This window comes from Eumetopias jubatus, unplaced genomic scaffold (genome assembly GCF_037043125.1).
Source record: "Eumetopias jubatus isolate StellerSeaLion01/CBP00866 unplaced genomic scaffold, mEumJub1_p1.0 scaffold_13, whole genome shotgun sequence".
Classification (NCBI taxonomy): Eukaryota; Metazoa; Chordata; class Mammalia; order Carnivora; family Otariidae; genus Eumetopias; species Eumetopias jubatus.
Window position 1 is genome coordinate 94,688,116 of NW_028274819.1, and position 22,671 is coordinate 94,710,786.

Here is a 22,671-nt window from a genome sequence, read left to right on the forward strand (position 1 = left end):
AATCTTAAAAAAAAAACTATTCTAATAATAGATTTATAAGTACATAATATAAATATAATAGCACCCTTCCTTTAAAAAAATTTGTCGTTTGCACCCATTTTTCCATCTGAAATACTCAGTCCCGAGTCTGTGAACCTCAGTCTTCTCTATTCCCCCCCAGCTGAGTGTCTGCAATAAGTCAGATAAATGATGTAAAAGTACCTTCTCCTTCCTCATCCAGTGTGTTGACAAAAGCAGTAGGCAGAGCTAGACCAACAGCAGAGCCCCGTGGCGTGCCCACGGAGACCTCCTTTTCGTTAACATCAGCCCAGTCGACTTCCGCGGGCACCGACGTTTCAACCGCCACAACAGCCCCCTCCGGCTACCACACACGGGCACTCCACAGAGCAGAGGCTGGTCCTCACATCCTGGAACTAGTCGCCCCTCGAATCCTCCAGCGAGCACTTCGGAGCCTCCTCATGCTCACTGCCCCCTGCCTGTCCACCCTCATTCACCTCTGGCACCTGCAGTCCGCTCCTGTTCTCATGCTCTGTCATCCACTGTCACACGCGCAGTGCCAAACCCCTCAGCTCTCCTCGGGCACCGTCCACACCGCATGCAGCCGCTAAGATGTGCCTCGAGCCACACCCGCTCTCGGGGTGTCCCAGTATCTCTGGCTTGCCACAGACCGACTCTGCTCCTTTCCCAACACCAGACACCCTTAGACGCGGTCCTCTCATTTCCTGGGTGAACATCCTGTCTTTCTGGCCGGTCGGAGCACAAGCTCTGGCAGCCTGCTGCCTCCCTCCCCTCGCCCACAGTTCTCCCCCCGGTCCCCGTGCTAGAAGGGCGACCGTACCCACACATTTCGCCCCATCCGCTCCCTCCTCACTTGGCCTTACCTTTCTTCCCACGCTCGAGGACTCAGGAACCTGCTTGAATCATCATCATGGCTGCTCTGTTGGCTACTGAAGACAAGACACAGGATGTGAACCGTTACCTTCTTTCTCAACACTGGGGGAGGTCATCGAGACAAAGAAACCGGGTTACAAAATTTCAAAGATACAAGTTCCCCCGTGTGACTTTATACAGGGTGTACTGACAGGCAAGGGACATGAGAAATGACACAAATTTGGTGCAAACTCCACCCATCACATCTGAGGCACAGGAGGGAGGTCTTGACCTGTTGCCTGATTCTTCCTTGCCTACAAAGTCTCAGGGAGCAAACGCCTCCAGCACTTTCTATACTCCGGCCTCTTAATCTGTAGGGCAGGATAACAATCCCATTCTTCTTCAACTTCCCCGGAGACTCTCAAGAGGCAGGTAGACCAGGAGGGAGGGGAGAATTCCAGCAGGGAAAAGGCTTGATGGGGGCAGAGGTCACCTGGCCTGCTTCTCTGCCTCCCGGGAAGGCGGAGAAGGGTGAGGATGGAGGAGGGATAGAGGGAAGTCCCTCCACTCCTGAATGCCCTGCAGGCAAGCTGATTCTAGGCCTTCAGTTCAGAGCTCTGCTCTTTAAAATGCTTTCGTGGAAGTTATGTGGAATTCACCCCTCTTTCATCTTACTTGAGAGGAAGAAAAGCCTTTTGCTCAGGCACCTTATGATGCTAACTGAACATAGGAACATATCATTTTTATTGTTATTCATTAACTAATCTAAGCGTCCGATCAGAAGTCAATAAACTCTAGCCCCCCCCCACACACACACACCAGGCCAAATCTGAAGCTGCCCATTGTTTCTTTGTACAGCCCTTTGAGAATGATGTTTGCTTTTTTAAACGGTTGACTTTTTGTGGTACACAGTTATAACCATGCTCTTAGGCTCTGTTCTTTCACAAAGAAATAAATGAACTTAGAAGAAATTTGTATCAAATCTTCACACATATATACACCGGAAATCAGAAGAGCACCAAACACAGACAGCCTCCAATTGCCTGGCAGAACCAAAGTGTGTACACAGGTCCTTTCTCTTTCCTTTACTCTATGAGGAGCACTTTTTTTGCTTCTTGTCCCCGTGGAGCGGCTCCCTCCTCCTATCCCCCCGGCTTCACAAGGTCTCGAAGACTTGCCTATTAAAAACTCCTCACAAAATTGTGCTATGGTGTTGCTGACCCGTGGGATTTCTTACGCTGGGACTGACTTGTTATAATGCATCAGGCACCGAGTCTCCTACAAAACCTGGGATACATGTTGTACTAGGGCAGGCCACCCACAGCTGACTGGAGCTCAAATTCCAAAGCAGACCGGGTGAGCATTACGGTCTATACCACCGGCTGCACACGTGAGGCAAAGTGAAGGGAAAAGGGGTCCGGAGCCTAGTGTTTTTACCCTAACAGCCAATGGCACTCAACCAACCCAGAGGACCAGGATCAGCATTACAGCCTCTTCAAAGAAGAGACTTGGCTTGACTCCATTTCATCTGGTTCCTCCTTCTCACCCTACCCTCTCTCTGGCTATCAAAACTTAAAGTTAAGTGAATCAAGGGGCTCCCAGAATTAAGTGACGATGTACCACGGTTTCAGAAAAATAATTCTGAGCTGCTATTAGCAAGCTGTCCCACTAGGTGGCACTGCTGACTTCCAAACCAGACCCGAAGCCATCCAGCACTTCTGAAACCCGAACTAGAACCAACCCTCTGGTGCCCCCTTTTGGCCTTCCCATCGCTCAGGAAGCAGTTCAGATGGTAAAGATGAAAGAGCCAATATATCACCTTCAAATGGTTTACTGGTTCTAAATAACCAAGAAACACCAACCTGCATGCACTTGACAGATATTTATGTAATGCTTTCCGTGGGCACGTATGCCAACAGGAGGCAGCATCAGGCAACAATTAAGTCTAGACTCTGGAATATGCGGTCTGGGACTGAATCTGAGCTCCTCTGCTCCCTAGGTATCTGACCCTGAATAAATGATTTAACATCATTTTCCTTACCTACAAAATGGGAAGTACATGTTCATGATAGTTCTTACCTTATAAAGCTGTTGCAAAGATTAAAGAATGAACGTATGTGAAATATGCAGAACAGTGCCTGGCGCCTATGAGCTGCTGTGTGTAATTGCCACTATTATTATTATTATTATTATTATTATTATTATTATGTGTAAGGCATCGTTTTGTGGGTCATGGACCATAAAGACATGAATCAGGGAAGGATCCTGCTCTCACGGTGTTTACAATCTGGAAAGGAAGAGTCAATGTACTTAACATTTAAAAGTAGAAAATCAGGGGCGCCTGGCTGACTCAGTCCCTTAAGCGGCTGCCTTCGGCTCAGGTCAAGATCCCAGGGTCCTGGGATGGAGCCCTGCATCAGGCTTCCTTGCTCAGCAGGGAGTCGGCTTCTCCCTCTGCCTGCCGCTCCCCCTGCTTGTACTCACTCACTCTCTCTGATTAAAAAAAAAAAAAAAAAAAAAGGTAGAAAATCATAACTCACAGAAGGAAATACTAAATGTTCCAGAAACAAAATACCGGGTCCGTTAAGAGAAGGAATAAGAGACTGTCTCGACAACAAGGCTTTTAGTGCTGACACTTGAAATTCAGAGAGATCCAGGGCAGACAGAACTAAGAAAAGAGATTCTAGGAGTGGCTGGGGGGCTCAGTTGGTTAAGCGTCTGCCTTGCCCCTACTCATGAGCTCTCACGCGCACTCTCTCACTTGCTCTCATTCACTCCCTCTATATCTCAAATAAGTAAAATCTTAAAAAAAAAAAGACATTCTATTTTAGCTCCATTTACCAAACACTTATCACATACCAGACACTGTGCTAGGAGACAGGGACATAAAGGAGGCCCAGAGAAGGCACAAGTATTCACCGCCCCAGCGGTGCAGCAACCCCAGGACAGACGAGGTGCAGGGGGCAGACATTCCTGTTGGGGGCGTGCAGGGAACACGCCAGAAAGGTGAACACAGAACAAGAGGGACTGCACAGGAATCCCTGGTGGCAACAGCCTTAGGGTGCACAGGACCCCTCCTCCCTTAGTCCCCTCTCCTCCCGTTTTTGGAAGCTGATTTTCAACTGTCTTAAATAAGCGAGATGGCCGCCCAAGCACTCCTCCACTGGATCCCCAAGAAATAGTGTTGTTGAGCAGAATTTCCGGAGACTGAGAGCTTGGCTCACCCCCTCACATCAACTCTTTCAACTCTTCTCTTAAATGAGCCTTTTCAAATGATGCAGGCCACCTGGGCAGCTCGTCCTGCTCCCTAAATGAATCCACCAGTCTTCTGAGGTCATGAAAAAAGCAACCAGCAGACTAGGGTTTCATGGATATGCCAGAAGGTCAAGGGCCACATCCCCAACCACCCCGTTTTAGTGAAGGCCTTGGTGGCCCTTGGGTGTCCATTCTGGGCTCTCGGGCCTCAAGTCAAGAAGAACTTGGAGGAAGTCCAGCAGAGGGCAACTAACAGATAAAAATGTCTGTTCGAAAAACCTTTTTTTAAAAAAAGCTACTCTGAGCAAGGATTTGGATCTGGGAACTAGATGACTCAAAGTGCACTGAACACCTGAAGGAAAGGAATTTGTATAGGCAACTGCTTGCTGCTCCCCCCCAAGACAGCTAAAGAAGTAAATCCCTCCTACTGTAAACTCAAGCTTCAGATAAAAATCACTATATAAATTAAATTTTCAAACACTAGAGTGTGTTACTAAATAAGGTGGGGAAGCAGCATCTTTCAATTCCAGAATATTCGTGAGGGGAACCAGCTGAAGCAAATCAGATCTGGAATCCTGGTTTTATTCTCCACCAGCAAACTACTGCTGGGAACTTACCCTCAAAGGTCATATTAAACCAGTAACACTGGCACAAGCTGGGAAAAATACGTTTGTCATCTGAGCCAAAGCATACCTTGGAAGATAGAAAATCATAGACTATGACCAGGAAGCTCCACGGTGCAGGCTGGTGAATTCCCATGATTCCCCTGAGCTCCCTTTCCTCCCTCCCCCAACCCGGGCACTTGCAGAGAGTACAGGCTGAACCCACAAGCCACCAGGAAGATGTCTAGATTAGATAGATAGATGATAGATAGATTAGATAGATAGATAGATATACTTTCCTCTGGAAAGTATAGCTTTCCTGCTAGGGAGAGACTGCATCTGGTACTCTTCCTGAGTGGGTGGTTCTTATGTGGAGACACCTCTTTCTCTCCCAGACAACACTAAAGCGGTCATGGCCTCCTAACCCCTGCGTGAGGGTGGGGGTGGTGGGTGCTGAGCAATTCAGAAGATTCCAAGCAGGTATGCGGGTGGGCAAGCTGTTATTTCTAGAACCTAATGGAAACCGTCCATTTACCCACACTACGGCTGTGCAGACTATTTATCGAATTTCTTTGCTTTTGGTTGTCACCAGAGCAATCTAGAGTGTTTTCTTTGCTTTTGGTTGTCACCAGAGCAATCTAGAGTGTTATCTTATGCTAACTGGAAGCTTCAAAAGACTCTGAGTGGCTTTGATTGATAGAGGCCTTTGATTAATGAAAATGGGGAAATAAATTATTTTAGGCAGTGGATGCAACAGAAATGGCACAACAGAGACCAACCTGGATGTGGCCTGGCTTTGTTTATCGGCCCTCTCCTTTGGCCAAGTCCCTTACCCTCTTAGCCCCACCCCAAAATTATAGAACGGTGCTGAAGATTGAGTTGCGAGTAATCCGATCACAATATCTGAATTCAGGATTTAGAGTCAGGATGACACAAGTTCTAGTCCGGACTCTGCCACTTAGTGGGATGATATTGGGTAAATTAACTTTTCTCAGTGTCAGCCATGGGTATACCACATACCTTAAATGATTGCACTGAGGATTGGAAATAGCAGAAATCATCCACAGAGTGTCCAGAACAGTAGCTGAGCTTTGCTGGGTGTACCACCAAGGGAGGACATCAATTGTATTCAATATTCAGTGAGCTTGGCAGATAAATATTTTGAAACATCCAATGCGTGGGAGGAAGAGAAGAGACACTTACGGTAGTTTTACGAGAGCCACTGACCTGAAAAGCAGGGTCACTGACGAAAGAGAAGAAGGCTGCATGTTCATGAATTATAGCCACCTGTGAAATGGCTCTGGCATTTACCACTTCAGTGTTAAGGAGGAAAGTTATACAGGGGAAGACAGGCAGGTGGCAAAGCAGCCGAGAACGCAGGAGAACACTTTGTTTGTCATCTGGCAAATGAGTATGGGAAAGTCTAATAATAGAAAGTAAGTAAACAGATGTGATTTGGGGCACGGCCAATGGCGGCCAGCTTCTTACACAACATACCTGAACAGTCTCAAATACTACTTAAAAAGTAATACTCTCCGGGTGAAGATGGATCATTTGTCGACACAGTTAGCAGGACGGCATCTGTGTAATGGCCCCCTTGGAAACCTGCAGCGGGGTGGGTAGCCGATCAAAGATTCAGGGATTTGGAATTTAGCTAAACATCCTTTAACTCGTACCACACACGGATCCTTTTCTACTGGAGTTCTTTCGCCTCTCTACACGTGCCCCTGGTTGTCTTCAAAGGTACAAAAAAGAAGAAAGCCCTCCCCCAATCCCTTTATTTTTCCTTCCCTTCCTCCAGGGCCGTATTTTATTTAAAGAATACCCAACTTGGTGCATGCCAAACTTCCATCAAAGCCGCATCAGGTACTGGGAGCTTCGATACGCAGATTCTCCTTGGCCCTTCCCCAAACTTGCCAAGTCAGAGTCTAAACATGTCCAGGAATGTGTATTTTGTATTTTTTTTAAGTTTATTTTTATTTATTTAAGTAATCTCCACACCCAACGTGGGGCTCGAATTCATGACCCCGAAATCAAGAGCTACCACGTGCCCAAAGGAATGTGTACTTTTTAAAAGCTTCCCAGTGATGCTGGTGGGCAACCAGGAATGAGACCCACTGGACTCCACACTCACAGCCTCTACTTCCTCACTGACTTGTGAATTAATCCACTGCAACCTGAATGGCATCCCCACCCCTCTTCGCTTTCATCCACCAGGACCTCCGTTACTGAGAGGTCAAGGTCAAGTCCTAATCTTGTCTGACCACCCAGGCAGGTCTGACGCTAATGATTATTCCCGTTCTCCAAACCTCACCCTTCCTGCCTTCTTTGGCACCACCCTCTCCTGGTTCTCGGGTTTTGTCCTGCTTTTCTCTCTTCTTTTTGAGGAAGCTTCATGGACTCTTCTGTTCAACCACTCATTTAATAAATTACCAAATACCCACTATGTACCAGGCACTGGGAATCCCAATACCGAGTATAGAGTAGTAAACAAAGCAGATGAGCTTCCCATTCTCAAGTTTACATTCTGTTGGGTTCCTTCCTCTTCCAGCTTCATGCCTGGGGAACCCGAGTTTCATGAATGTCTAATTATCAAAATACTGTGCAGTAATATTATATATTCATAGGAGATGATTTATAAACTCTCCCTGGATAGAAGAATCCACAGCAGTATGTCTCTGGGGAATCTTCCCTGCACCCGAGCCCTCAGTTATGATGGATATACTGATGCCTCCCAAAGATAGCAGGGCAGGGGACTGCACTGTCAGTAGTCATAGGTGGCTATTTAAATTTAAATCAACTAAAGTCCACGATAGCCAAACTGTGGAAAGAGTCAAGATGTCCATCGACAGATGAATGGATAAAGAAGAGGTGGTATATATACACAATGGAATATTATGCAGCCATCAAAAGGAATGAGATCTTGCCATTTGCAACGACATGGATGGAACTGGAGGGTGTTATGCTGAGTGAAATAAGTCAAGCAGAGAAAGACATGTATCATATGACGTCACTGATAGGAGGAATTCTTAATCTCAGGAAACAAACAGGGTTGCTGGAGTGGTGGCGGGCGTGGGAGGGATGGGGTGGCTGGGTGACAGACATTGGGGAGGGTATGTGCTATGGCGAGTGCTGTGAATTGTGCAAGACTGTTGAATCACAGATCTGTGCCTCTGAAACAATGCAATATATGTTAAGAAAAAAAAAGATAGCAGGAAGGGAAGAATGAAGGGGAGGAAATCGGAGGGGGAGACGAACCATGAGAGATGATGGACTCTGAAAAACAAACTGAGAGTTCTAGAGGGGAGGGGGGTGGGGGGATGGGTTAGCCTGGTGATGGGTATTAAAGAGGGCACGTTCTGCATGGAGCACTGGGTGTTATGCACAAACAATGAATCATGGACTACATCGAAAACTAATGATGTAATGTATGGTGATTAATATAACAATAAAAAAATTTAAAAGAAAATAAAAATAAATTTAAATCAACTAAAAATTGGGTTCCTTAGTCATACTAGTTACATTTCAAGTACTCAAGTACATGTGGCCACTTGCTTCTGTATTAGACAGTGCAGATACAGAACATGCCCAACACTGCAGAAAGCTTTACTGGATGGCATAGAGGTTTCCAGAGCAAACTCATCCGAGTACCTCAGAGCAGCCTACTTCCCTCTCCCTACATTCCTGTCACCTCACCAGTTAAGTTATAACTCCAGACAACTGTTTTGAGGACTGAGCAAGTTAACTAATATATAAGGCACTTATTAGAAGGCTGGGCAAATAATAAGCCCCCGAGAAATGTTAATACTATCATACGCTTGCATTGGTACTGAACTCTCTGGAGTCCAGCTCTCTGGAATCTCAAACTGAACACAGCCAATCCTGAATTCACCATCTTTTTTTCCCTCTCCTGGCACCCCACAAGTAAGGATTCATTCAAGCTTAGTGTTAAAAAGAAAAAAAAAGAAAAAGAAAAAAACCCCACAGGTCCAAAACAGCATCACTTAAACCACGTTCCAACCTCCCCTGGAAATGGGAGTCTTAGGGGCTCAGTCAGGAATTCTCCAGGCAGCACCAATGAGGTCATCTGCCACCAGGACCTCTCCATCACCCAAAACTGCATAAGACCCCCTCCCCTCTCCCCTCAGGGAAGGAGGCCGGGCCTCAAACACTCCTTTCTTTGCTTTTGCTAATGATTACTCACCCTGCCCTCCTTCCCCGAGGAGACCTTTCGTTTTGTACAAATCCTCAGAACTCCGCTCTACTTGTTCCATAGAAGCTGCTGGATTCAGGACTGGACTCATAAAGCCAAGGAGATGTCCAAGTTCCAGCTGATGTTGTCTAGTATATATGCTGCTGAAGCGAGCGCTCGGTTGATGTGTAACACCAGAGAGGCACCTTCACATCAATCTCCCGGCAAGTGCTGCAGAATCTACCTCCTCGTACCCCGCCAGTCCGCCCTGCTCTCCATTCATCACTCCTCCGGCCACTGCCCAAGGTCAGGCTCTCGTCACTTCTCATGGGGATTACTTTAATAGGCTCCTAACTGCTTTTCCTGTTGCCAGTCTGGCCCGGCTCCAGTCTGTCCTGGACACTGATGGTCTTCCTGAAATGCAGACTAGATCGTGTCTCTTCTGCAGGCTTAAAAGTCCTGCAGACTTCCCATCATTTCAGAACCAAGTTCAAACTCCTTCCTTTAGTAATAAAGACCCTAAATAAGCTGCCTGCTGTCTGCCTTGCAGCTCCCACATGGTCCACGCCCACTCCAGCGACCCCACCTGTCCCTGGCTCAGACAGGTGCCCCTCCGGGCCTGGTATATGCTTTTCTGCACTCCCTTCTCTGCTTCACTCATCCCCATCCAGGATTAAGCCTGAGGGCTCGAGCTTTAGACTGCCAGCATGCCAATCTTAACTCCTCTACCTACTCAATTTCAACCTCTATAAAATGGGGATGACAACGGTATCTTCTTTGGGGCGTTGTGAAAATTAATACCCACAATTACTTAGAAAGGGATCTGGCCTTGGGCTACTCAATATTATAGCTATTATTATCCTTTGAAAGCAGCACCTTCTCAGGGAAATCTTCCTTGACCACCATGGCCCACACATCACCCTACCCTTTATCACAAAAATTAGCACACTCCGTGGGATCGAGTAGTTAAGGATTCAGTTCCCTATACCTTCTGCCACACTGTCACTTAAGACCAAAGATCCTATCTTCTGTTTTCATTTCCACTGAACACTCCTGCCACTCCAGAAAGATCTGCTGAGCAAGTACTCTCAAATCTACACAGATTACACTCTGTCCCCAGACTACCACACACCTCCAGATGTTCACCAACATGTTCTAAATGCCCGTGTTGAAAACACCCTAGGCCCTATTCAGTGTGTAAACTACGGTCTGTGACCTCAAGGAATTTCCAACGGAGTTTGTTTCAGGCATTGGTGATCTAGAGATGCCAATTTGAATTAGACGTGTATGAACCTTCCAAAGAAAGCAGCTACTGTGAATTAAACTTTCCTGATGCCAGCCCTCCTCTGCGCCCGCCAATGTTAGGCTCCAACTCTCAGTGACCCAACATCATGAAGATGCACTTCATGCCTGACAGAGCCTTTCCATCTGAGAGTGGGCAGGAAAGAATGTAGTTCTCCAATTAGACAGTAGGAGTAAAAAGTCAATAGAAAAACATTTTGAAGCTCCAGGCTACAGCTTTTTTGTTTGTTTCTTTCTTTCTGAATTGCCTATGAGTTTCAATCAAATGTTCATGCCAGTCTTTGGCTCTCGTGAATACAGATAATCAAGCGTTGGCTGGGGAAAAAAATTATTTTCTCTAATGCCCTGTTCTGAGATATTTTCAAGAAGTATAAAGGTCAATAAAATTCCAAACCTTTCACTACACACAATTAATATAATTACACTTACCCCATTATATTCCTCAAATGGCTTCTGAAGAAAGAGGGCAAGAGAACTTGTGTCAGTTTAAATAGTCTTCCGTCATTCTTAAGGAACACATCACTTTTCTCTAGTTCCCACACCCTAGTACTTCCTTGGCCTCAAGCACTACTTCGCTTTGCAGCAAAATCTTAGGCCCTCTTAAGAGAATACAAACAAATTAACCAGGTCACTTAGTGGTAAACCTTTAATCAATAGTAATGTGACCAACCAAGATGCTTCCCAGAACTTGCAGACAACTGTCAAGACCCTGAGCAGGGGAGTCTCATAGGCCGGCCTACCCCACCCTCTCAGCTCCCTGTGCCACCTCCCTGCCTTTGGGACATCCTTTGCTTCCTAATCCAGAGCCTTCTTACTGGAGAACAAAGTAGGAACAGTTCTCAACCCAACACAAGCCAGAAGTCATTCTGTCCACAGATAACCCCAAAACCTTATTTAAAAAAGAATTTTAGTAGGGCACCTGAGTGGCTCAGTCGGTTAAATTTCTGCCTTCAGCTCAGGTTATAATCCCGGGGTCCTGGGATCGAATCCTTCGTCTGGCTCCCTGCTCAGCGGGGAGTCTGCTTCTCCTACTGCCCCTTCCCCCTGCTTGTGCGTGTATGCTCATGCTCTCTCTCTCTCTCTCTCTCTCTCTCTCTCTCGTGCGTGCAAAAATAAATAAATAAATAATTTTTAGTAGTCTTCTACACCCAACGTGGAGCTCCAGCTCACAACCCTGATATCAAGAGTCGCATGCTCTACTGAATGAGCTACCCAGGCAATCCCCCAGAACCTCCTTTTTGACAATCATCTTGATCCTGATTCCTTTGTCTAAACTGTTCAAAATGAGGAGTTAAAGTCGCTTCTCCCCTGATTTCCTCTCACAGGGGCAAGTCCAGAGACATTCCCAGGACAAGCAGAGAGGCCCACACCAAGAACCTTTAAACCAAATCCACAACTATCATGTTTTTGGAAGACAGTTTTCTGATATCTAACTAAAGGCTGTCTCCTAGTTAATTTGTGTTTTTTTTTTAGAGAAAAAAGAGAGCAAGCACGCTCAAGGAGGTGGGTGGGAGGAGCAGAGGAAGAGAGAGAATACCAGGCAGATTCCACAATGAGCACGGAGCCCGACATGGGGCTCCATCTCACAACGCTGAGATCATGACCTGAGCTGAAATCAAGAGTCAGACATCTAACCAACTGAGCCACCCAGGCGCCCCTGTGTGTGTGTGTCTTTTAATCAAAGGTACATACATAACTACCATTCAGAACTTCAGTTCAGCATCTAATGACATGTCTCAAACTCTTCTCAGTCACTCTTAACCTAAAACACTCTAAACAATGTTTTAGATTATCTTATTACAAAAACATGCTATGTGGCTTCTATCAGACTTTCGGAAATGCTGGAAACACCTGGAACCCCTCCCTCCAAGAAACCACTGACTTCAGTCATCAATACACAAATTGCTGTTTGCTTGACCTCTTCTTGGTTTCCCTTCTACCAATCTCCGAAAAGTTGTCACTCGAGTTCTGCCCACCTTCCCTTCTCTACACCTTCTTCCCCAACAATCTCACCCGAATCCACGCCTTCAACAACAACTCACCTGTTGTCCCAAACCTGACCGTTCTATCAAGCACTAGGTTCCCTGATTCCAAATGCATGTAAGACATCACCAAAACACTGTCTCCCTAGAGGCCTCTCAGACAGCATATCCAAAACCACCCCTGCTCTCCTCCCCACTCTCTTCTCTCTTACCTGCCTTCCTTAGCTCACCTACCTGCATCTCCATCCATTCACCCAGTTGTCCAAACAAGGAAACTCAGACCCAGCTTTGGCAGAGTTCCTTCTCTAGTCCCCACCTCCAGTCGGCCACTGAGTTCTGCTGCTCTTACCTCGAACTCATCTTTCATACCCGTTCCTCCTCTCTTTCTCTACTGTCTTGGCCCTGGACCAACGACCAGTACCAGACTGACTGTGTAAGAATCACCTGGCAACTTTATTTTAAAGATAGGTTCCCACTGCATCGCTTTCCCTGGATTCTGATGCACAGGGTCTGGGCTGGGGCCTGAAGGATTTTTAACACATGTCCTAGGTATACAAACTACCAAAGTCCCTACCCTATTGAAATGGCCCCTAGAATGCAAGCAATGAATCATGGAACACTACATCAAAAACTAATGATGTAATGTACGGTGACTAACATAATAAAATAAAATTAAAAAAGAAATGGCCCCTAGAGGCACCTGGGAAGCTCAGTGGGTTAAGTGTCCAACTCTTGATTTCAGCTCAGGTCATGATATCAGGGTTGTGAGATGGAGCCCCACGTTGGGCTCAGTGCTAGGCATGGAGGCTGCTTAAGATTCTCTCTCCCTTTCCCTCTTCTCCAACCCACTCCCCCTCCCCCCCCCACACACTCTCTCTTAAAATAAATACATAAATAAATTTCTGAAACAGCCCCTTGACTGAGCTGATAGGTGTTTAACCATCAGCTTCAGGGAGGAGAAAACAGATGTGCATCATTTGCCGATTTCTGTGATGTAAATACTCCCAACATGGTCAGTTTCAAGCTAACATCACAGGCGGGTAGCTCTGCGCACAATTGGTTGATGCAAGCCAGCCCCAGCACACAAAGATGCCTAGACCAGCCAGTGTTACCTTCTAAAACAGGTCTAAACGCCCCTCTTCCCAGGTTAAAATCCTTTGGAGTTTGCCTCTGATGCCCTACAATACAGTACGAGGTGCTTTGTCTCACACGGGCCTTATCACAGGAAAACTGCTTCCTCTTCCCAACTTCTCAACTTCCCCTACAGAAAGTTCTGCCTAAGCCCCAAATGTTGGGCTTACGTAGAATCGTAGAATTGCTTGTGTTCCCCACAAAGAAACCATGCACGCTCATTCCTCCGAACTTTGTTCATACTGTCCCTCTGGTCTTCTACATGACCTCACGCCTCAGTAACTGCATTTCCCCCTTGGCCCACTGAGCCCCCATAGCACACAGAAGCCTGGCTGCCTCTTCCCTCTGACACAGTCAAGGCCTAATTCATTCATTTTTTTTTTCCTCCTGCACCCAGAGCTCTATGCCCTTTGAGCCACAGAGTTCTGACGAATCCAAGCCTGAGCGTGGTGCCTTGGGGATCACTGCTGGCCACCTGAGGGAAAAAAATCTCTTTTAGGGCAAACACTGGCTACTTTTTTCAGTGTATTCAAGAGACTGCATTCTAATATGTCGTATTTAATAGTAACAGTAAAGATCCGCATTTAAGCAGTGTTTTCCAGTCTACAAAGTGCTTCCCTACACATTCTTCCATCTGATCTTTCCAACCTTGTAAAGTAGGTAAGAATACATGTACTTTGATCCCCGTTTTTTTTTTAATTTTTTTTTAATGTGGGAAATTATTTTTTTTAAGATTTTATTTATTTTAATTTGACAGAGACAGCAAGAGAGGGAACACAAGCAGGGGGAGTGGGAAAGGGAGGAGCAGGCTTCCCGCGGAGCAGGGAGCCCGATGCGGGGCTCGATCCCAGGACCCTGGGATCACGACCTGAGCCGAAGGCAGACGCTTAACGACTGAGCCACCCAGGCACCCCCGATCCCCGTTTTAAAGATGAATAAAATAAGGGCTTACAGGGGTACATGACCTGTCAAAGAGCCAATCGGTGGTAAGCCCAGGAAAAAAGGTTTTAAGTACAGGTGTTCTAGCCCTGAATTCCCCGTTCTATCACCTCAAGTACAGGCCAACAGTGGGCCATGGCATTCACTTAAAGCTGGGAAGGGGTGGGTGGCAGGAACCACCGACCTCAGGGATGAGAGTGAGGGAGATCTGAATTTCGGGCAGGGCGGGGAGCCTGGGACGAGTGGGGGTGTTCATCCTGCTGCAATTGCCGACTGTCTCTGCAAGAGGCAGCCCTTGGCAGCAAAGCAAGAGCATCTGGGAAGTCCAATGCAGCAAAAATATTGCGAGGAGAAATGACAAGAGAAGAGTATGATGTATAGGGTTATGTACACTACGGTGCACACATGAAACTTAATATAACATTGTGTGTCAAATAGATTTAAAAAATTAAATTAATTTAAAGAAAATTAATTAAAAATAAAGAGGTGACCAGAGTTTGTCCTGACCAGTCAACAGGTGCTGATGTGAAATGGGACAGTTTGCCAGGTAATGGCACCCGCCATGAGGTCACAAGGCCACAAGTGAAATCACAGAAATAAACAAGTTCTTGAACAACTTATGCCAAAGAGCAGAGCTGTCTCGACAACAACCAGCGGCTGAAAAAAAGGCCACAGGGAAGCCAAACGAGACAGAGCGATGTGTCCAGGGACAGGGGAGGGCTTCCCCGAGCTAGAGCCAGGCCTGGGAAGACTTCTAGGAAGCCTGGGAAGGGTTGGCCTGAAGCCCAGGGGAACAGAGAGGCCAGCTCCATCCCCTGGAGGTGTCAGGGCAGGACTGGGGAGGGCTGGGCAGGCCCCAGAGCAGGAGTGCTGGTGCCCCGAGGGCCTCTCCACAGAAGGAAGTTTAGGAAGCCAGCCTGGTGGCCGTGCCAACCTGGGTGTACTGCCAGCTGAGCAGAAGTAGCCTGATGTAGGAGCCAACCTGGAATAGCTTGGGGCACCTGATTCCCCAGAAACCACTTACTGAACTCCCACAGGAGCATTTTAGAAGCCCAAGAAAAAGTGGCAGTAGTCTATGTTACTTCTTTAAAGACCAAGCCCAATTAAGAATAAATATGTTTTCAAGATGTTTTATGACTACAGCTTCCCAACTGGTAGCTAATTTCGTCACCACCTGTTTCCCTCTAGTTAACCAAAATCAAACCCCTTAAGCTGAAAGTGTAGGAGTGCTGGAGGTAACAAAGTAAGGAAGATATAGAAAACCTTGTGTTGGGGTGCCTGGGTGGCTCAGTTGGTTAAGCGTCTGCCTTGGGTTCAGGTCATGATCCCGGGGTCCTGTGCAGCAGGTTTCCTGCTCAGTGGGGAGTCTGCTTCTCCCTCTCCCTCTGCCACTCTCCCCTGCTCATGAGCACTCTCTCTCTAATAAAATCTTTTTTTCTTTTAAAGGTTTTACTTACTTATTTGACAGTGAGAGAACGCACACAAGTGATGAAGGATAATTGGAAGGAAGGCAGGTGGGGTCAAGGAGCGCCCCCCACCCAAGAGGAAACCACCCTTGAAAGGATTTTACACCCACCCTGGAAAGAGCCCTCCACCCTTTTCCACGTGATAAGTAGATGACAAAAGCCTGATTGAATGACTAGTGCGGGGAGGGTTAATCAGATTAAAACAGCCAGCCTACAAGCCCATAAAAACCCCTAGATTTAAGAAACTCGTGGCAACCCCCTGGGGTCCCCTTACACCTCGGGAGTTTTGTAGATCACTTTGCTACTGCTCAATAAACTTTGCTTTGCTGTCCACCACTCTGTCTGGTCTACCTCTTCATTCTTTGAAGCGGAGTAACCATGAATCACAGGCACCAACGGAGGAAAAAAATCTACAACAAAAGTAGGCAGAGGGGAGGCAGAGGGAGAAGAAGCAGGCTCCCCGCTGAGCAGAGAGCTGGAGAGCCCAATGCGGGGCTCAATCCCTCGACCCTGGCTCAGGATCTGAGCAGAAGGCAGACGCTTAACCAACTGAGCCACCCAAGTGCCCCTCAAATAAAATCTTAAAAAAAAAAAAAAGGAAAAGAAAAAGAAAGCCTTGTGTCCTGCCCCAGAAAGCCAAGGGCGGGGGGGGGGGGGTTGATGCATCTGGAAAGCAAAAGGAACTGTGTCCTAAAGGGCAAAGGACACATGGGGGAGGGGGTGCTGACCCAGAAACTCTATCAAAGAAAAACTGCCAGATACATAGAAGGCCCATGCAGATCAAGGACAGACTGCTGACTGTGTTGTGTCCCAGAAAGAGTCCTTCATCTTCCCTGCCTCCCCTTTCCCCGCCCCCACACCTAGCCCCATCCCCCATTCAACTTCATTTGCCCTTCGCCTCTGGGAAAAACTGGTTTATGGTAAAACCGTTATCTTGGCTTTTTCCAATTAGAAGAAATAACAAACAGTCCTAACCAAGAACTCTGGTCATTTAGCACTCCCAGAGAGCTGAGCCCTCAGGGGCCTGGGGAAGAAACAGCACTGACCGGACCTGGAGTCAGGACATGTGAGTTAATAGCTCAGCACGATATCTCTGCACCAAGCACTTGGACAACTTTCTGATAAGGTATACACTCACGGGCACATTTTCATTAGCAAGAAGGCAACAGATACTGGGTAATTTAGAATACGGAACAAAAGGAAACAAGTTGAATGATCCACAAGTCGTTTATTTTTGTTTTGAAAATGTTAATGAAACACACACACACACACACACACACACACACTCCTGCCCTATATCCAATTTGCCCTCTTCAAGTTCAACTTTGGGATCCACCCACATGGAAGAGGGCACAAAAAAGATTTCATGATCCACAAAGTAGATGATTCATTCACTCAAGACTCATTCAAAGAACACTTCAAATGGCAGCCTGCCAACAGAGAAAAGATGAGAAAACAAGCTTTGGGTGGGCCCAGTACCGTGCTAGAAGGCAGGAGAGGCAAAGTGCCCTAAGACCGAGCCCTACCCTCAAGAATCTTAGAGTATGTTTAGGAATGAAGCCTAAAGTATAAAGATAAGTATGAACCACCAAAATGCTGTATCCCAGAGAAAGGGGAACAGACGTGTACTGAATGCCTACAATAAGCATTTTTCACATATGATCTCACTTAAAAGTCAGTGTTCGAGGAAAATAACATGCTTCTTTTTTAACCCAACTCCATCCTGTCTGTTCTTGATTTCTTGATTTCTTTACATCGAGAATAACAGTGTGCCGTTTTCTGTTACCAAATACCACAATCCGCCCTCACTCCAAGAGCTGAGCACTGTAACTCCTCTATGGGTGTTGTGTTCTTTCTGACCTACACAGCGCCCCCACAACTTCCTATACACGCTTTTCCAAGCTCCTGGCCAGGTAGGCAATTGGGCTGGCAATGCCTAAAGCCCACAAGGGCATTGTCGTCTGAGTCCTCTGTGTAACTCTGCTGGGGCTGAGAGAATTAGGTGGTTATCCCCAGGCCTCAGTGGCGAAGGAGACCTGAGTTGGGGGAATCAGAGGAGCAAGCTCCACTCCCATCTGCACAGCTGAAACTTAGAGTGTCCCAGTTACATACACATACCCCCATGTGTTCTGACCACTCAATGCGCCACTGTCGTCTTTTCTGCTCTTTACTCACATTCCATAGTAAATGGGAGTAGAGGTGCACTACAAGGAGCAGGGAAAACCCCTGGCCTTTCAATGTTTCCTTGCCTAGGATGCCATTCAAGATCTGGAGATTCAAGAAACGGAGCTGCTTCAAGCTCTTCTTTATGTCCGTTTGCTTCTTAGGGTGATGTGAGTGAGATGGAACGCAACGGGCAGCCTCCGTTCCTGAGCTCGGCTGAGAGGACAGCCCCATTTTGAGGAGGTAAGTTGGAACTGGTGATGCCCAGTTGCCCCAAGAGGGCAAATATTCACCCAAAGTGGACCCAGATCATTTTTTATTTCATCATACTCCTTTGAGTGTTGAGGTTACCCACCTTTTCCGCTTTCATTTCCCCACCCCTCGAACTGGCGAACTCCACCAGCTGCATCTCGCCCTCTGCTCACTTCCTCACTCAAGCTCCCATCTCGATTGCTTTACACAAACTCTCCTATCATCAACCGTCACCAAAGACCGCCCAGTTGCCTTTTTCCTATCTCGATTCTTTCTGACATTTCTACAGCATTTGAAATGACTCCTCCTTCTTGGGGAAAAAAAAAATAATAATAGTACTCTACCCTTGACTTAATTTTCCTATTAGTGAGATCATGCCTCTCATTCAACAAGCATTGCTGGAGCACCTACTACGTGCCAGGCTTCATTTGAGGGAACACCAAGACGAAAGAGAAAATACTACATTCTGTCCTCGAGGAGTTTATGCTCTAATGAAGAGCCTTTCCATCGAGTAATGAGATTGCACACAATAAGCTAACTTCTTCATGGAGGGTGGGATGGGAAAAGGTGTCTATACAGGGTACACTACCCACACGTGAGACAGAACACCTGGGGTCCCGTGGGACTCTGCACAGAGCTTCACAGAGGAGGAAGCATCTGAGAGGGCATTTAAGACAGTAAAATGTTACTAGGCAGACCATATTCGAAGTGGAGAAACCGGCACATGCCCACGAAGACTTGACGAGAGTTGTACGCTCAGTCAAGGGCCTCAGGCTCACCCTGCTGGAGGTGAAGGCTGGGCCTTTTACAGCGAGAGATTAATGCAGGCAAGTAAGCAAAGTCTGTATCACAAAGGGCCCGTAGGTCCCAGAAGTGGGATTAAATTTCATCCTGCAGGTGATGAGGGAGGTACTGAACACTTCTGGAGGGAGGTGTGTTTGTTTATCAGAAGAAAGCAGAGGATTAAGAGGAAGGCCTCTAGGAAGCCCTCTCAAAAGAGCAGAGAGGATGAAGGCTCAAACTAAGGGAATGGAACCCCTGACAGAGAGATTTAGGAGGTGCCTGACTACAGGTGGTGGGAGAAGGCCAGGGAGAAATCTAGAATGCCCTGCTGCCTCTGCTTGCCCACACCTGAAGGCAGTTCTGTCTTCTCTGGTATCCCCGCCACTCTAAACACATATGTGCAAAACATGTATGAGGCAAGGAATAAATACCTCCTGACCAGTTCAGTACTCCCACCTTGTTCACCTAATGGTAAGATAAGCCTACAGTGAGAATCTTCCACCGGCCTTGTGCCCAGAGTGAGAGCAGGAGGCTGCTAAGGTGGGCTATGGAAAGATTTCAGGGCACCCCAGCTGGGTCCTCCGTACCATCCGTATGCACTCATCCTGGAGTAATGCACAAAATCACACGCCCATCTATTGAAAATAAAAACATGGAAAACAGAGCACACGTTCAATAGAACAGTAGCACTAGGGCTGGGCTCAGAAGTCCGGGTCTAGCTCTGGATCCACCACTGACGGGACAGGGCACAGAGCAAGGAGCCTCGCCGTTCTGGACCTCGGTATGCTTCTCCATAAAATGAACTGAGCGCGCCAGACCACAAAGGCCCCTCTGGCCTTCAACGTGCAATGAAGCTCTGTAAGATTTTAAGGACTCTTCCAGGAAAATCAGTTTGAAAGCTAAGTGAATGGCAGAGAAGGGCGTTGTGTGACCTGAACCGGGAGAGTGAGGTGGCCCTGGCTGGGCAGTGGGGAGAAGAGAAAGAACAGCAACCTGCGAACAGCTGTAGCTTAGGTCCCTGGAAAGGCAATTCACAGGTACAGACACACATGTGACTTCCTGGCTCACTTCCTGCGCTCTCAATTCTGGATTCCTGCTTCCTTTATTGTGACTGTTTCCAGCTTATCACTTGATCAGAGTCTATAAATTCTTGTAATAAAAAAATCGTGGACCAACCCTTATACAAGAAGGGGCCTAAAAGATGATCTTGTCTCATTTTTCCCCTTCCAGAACGGGAAACTAAAGAAAGAAGAGGCATGTATCAAGCCACAGGGGTATTTAATAGCACTGCAAAAAATGAAACTCGAGTTGGCCCTACCCTGAGAGCAAAGTTCTGCTCACAACCCCACGCTGCCCTTCAGGTACAGGAAGACACACCCCAGGAGCGAGGAGAGAAAGAATCTTACTTTTTGTCTTCAACTTCCGGCGCTATTGCTCATGACAAGGATAACTACTAATAGCTGTTCATTCCACCAAATGTTCACGTCATGTGCTGTTGGTGAGTGTTTACTAAGTACCAGGTCTGTTCTAGCCACCGGGAGACATGGTAGTAGGCAGGGCCCCAGCTCTTAAGAACCTCAGATTCTTGTGGTTTAGCAGTAGGGATGCAGAGGTGAGAGACAGCTCATCAAAACAGACAAAAACAAAACAAAACTCACGGCAAGTTAAAAGTATTACAAAGATAATAAAATCGGCAACTGAGGAGTCTCGAGAAAGCAAAAAAATAAATATGTTAAAGTCACATCGATAAAAAGTGGCAGAGTTTGGACTCGAATCCACACAGCTCACCACAGAGCACACGACTTCACCGACTGGGTCGTACCAAGTGACTCCTGCGGCGGTTTGCATGACAAATGCCTGCAGGACTAATGACCAACTGAATGGGAATATATATATAATCAGAAGGGTCTCTCGGGCCTTTTTAATTTGGAGGATTTTTAATTTGGAAGGGAATTCAGAAGAAGATTCTAGTGCATTCTGTTTTAATTTTAATGCATCCTAATGAATCTCTAGCTCGTCCTAATGGAAACACAGATTATAGTTTAATCAAATATTTTTCCTTTCATTCTATATCTCTATCTACTGTGACAAAACAGATGTAGACATTTGCTTTCCTACTTCCCTAAATAGTAAAGAGAGCTCTTACACGGTACATACTCAAAACCACATTTATCACTGATGTCGACTGGGATTTAACATACCACAATCCTCTTACTAATATAAGGCCAAGTGCTCATAAAATACTCAGATACAGCAAGTTAAAATAGTCTCAAAATACAAGAATGGCATGTAGCTAGGTCCACAATCGCAGTCTTATAAAAGATGGACTAAACATTGCTGAGGACATACAAAACCAACCCGAATCTCACAAACGCCTCATCTCAAAGGCCATCTTTATACGTCTTACCTTGGCTCTTTTTTATAAGATCGCCTCATTTTTCTAAAAGTTCTCCCTCGGCATCTTCTTCCTAGCACCAATAGCATCTTCTCTCCTAATTACACCTCATCTCAAAGAATGTCACTCCTTTCAAACTCAGAAGACAATCCATTCACGTAGAGCTCTCCACGGGGCCTTATGGCAATACTGATCAAGCTGAAATCAAAGATCCATGAAGCCACATCAGGGGAAACCCAGCAGTGGGCAAGACAGGTGCAATATCCCCTTGGCAGCTTATGTGTCCCCCTCCCTCTCCCATGAGAGGAGGGATCGGGGTCCAGAAGTGCACCAGGAAATGCTAAGTAGACGACACAGGCCGCCGTCCCCGATCACACGCAGCCCTAACCACCCTCTGGACCACTATTTTTTTCCAGGTCTGCCAACGCCAGATGACTCAGCAAAGGTGCCGCAATGACAGACAACCACAAGCCCCAGGGCCTGCCCTTCGGATCAGATAAGGTTGGCACCAATAGGAAAATGACACCAATGTGAAAACACTTCTTTCCCTTAAATGTAAAGGGATGAGCAAGAAGTCATCAGAAAGTGAGCACCTATGGCACATTAGGAACTTGGAGAGATGCCTCACCTTTCTTTCAATTCCACGCCAACCTACAAGCTAGGTATCATCATGCTACCCTCTTTATGCAGGAGGAAACTGATGATGCAAAACAGCCTGAGGGAAGAAAGCTTGCTCCATGCTGGAAATTGCTACTGGAATAAAAGTCAAACACAGCCATTGGGAAGTCATCTACACTGGGGAGGAACAGTGTCAGCCTGGGCAGTTATCAACAGTATTTTGCAAGGATGAACAGCCCTGGAAGAGCGAGAAACACATTCTATGTCTCAGCTGTCCCCAGTCGCTCTCAAATTCACCATCAGTAGCCGCCTGTGACTCCACATGCTCCATCCCTCAGCTCCAGCTGGGCTTCTCCTGGACTCATCTAGAACGGGGCAGGCCAAGTCTCTCGGTCTCCCGCAGGTGGGTGGATCTAACCCAACAGCTAACATCAAGACAAGTATCATATTCAATAAGCAAATTAAAATTTCTTGCTGATAAGAGTGGAGTTACCATCCCAGGCCAAAGACCACCTCACCTGTCCTAGGGTTATCCAGAGTTAAAAAATAAATAATATAGGGGCGCCTGGGTGGCTCAGTCGTTAAGCGTCTGCCTTCAGCTCAGGTCATGATCCCGGATTCCTGGGATCGAGCCCCGCATCAGGCTCCCTGTTCCGCGGGAAGCCTGCTTCTCCCTCTCCCATTCCCCCTGCTTGTGTTCCTTCTCTCACTGTCTCTCTGT

General features: G+C 46.8%; 1 protein-coding gene across 14 annotated transcripts in view; it reads right to left on the reverse strand.

Moving 5' to 3' along the window:
* Positions 1-22,671, reverse strand: part of GRAMD1B (GRAM domain containing 1B) — a 251,545-nt gene that overhangs the window by 143,331 nt on the left and 85,543 nt on the right. For 10 of the 14 annotated variants that reach the window (XM_028125877.2, XM_088017652.1, XM_028125879.2 and 7 more), the window contains exon 2: positions 882-947. The exons of 2 other annotated variants lie outside the window; for them this stretch is intronic. In XM_028125877.2, coding sequence (XP_027981678.1) covers positions 882-947 — 66 coding nt within the window. Of the gene's footprint in view, positions 1-201; positions 461-494; positions 632-881; positions 948-22,671 lie in introns of those variants that run through there. 2 more of the 14 variants (XM_028125886.2, XM_088017655.1) reach the window with 2 other exon arrangements.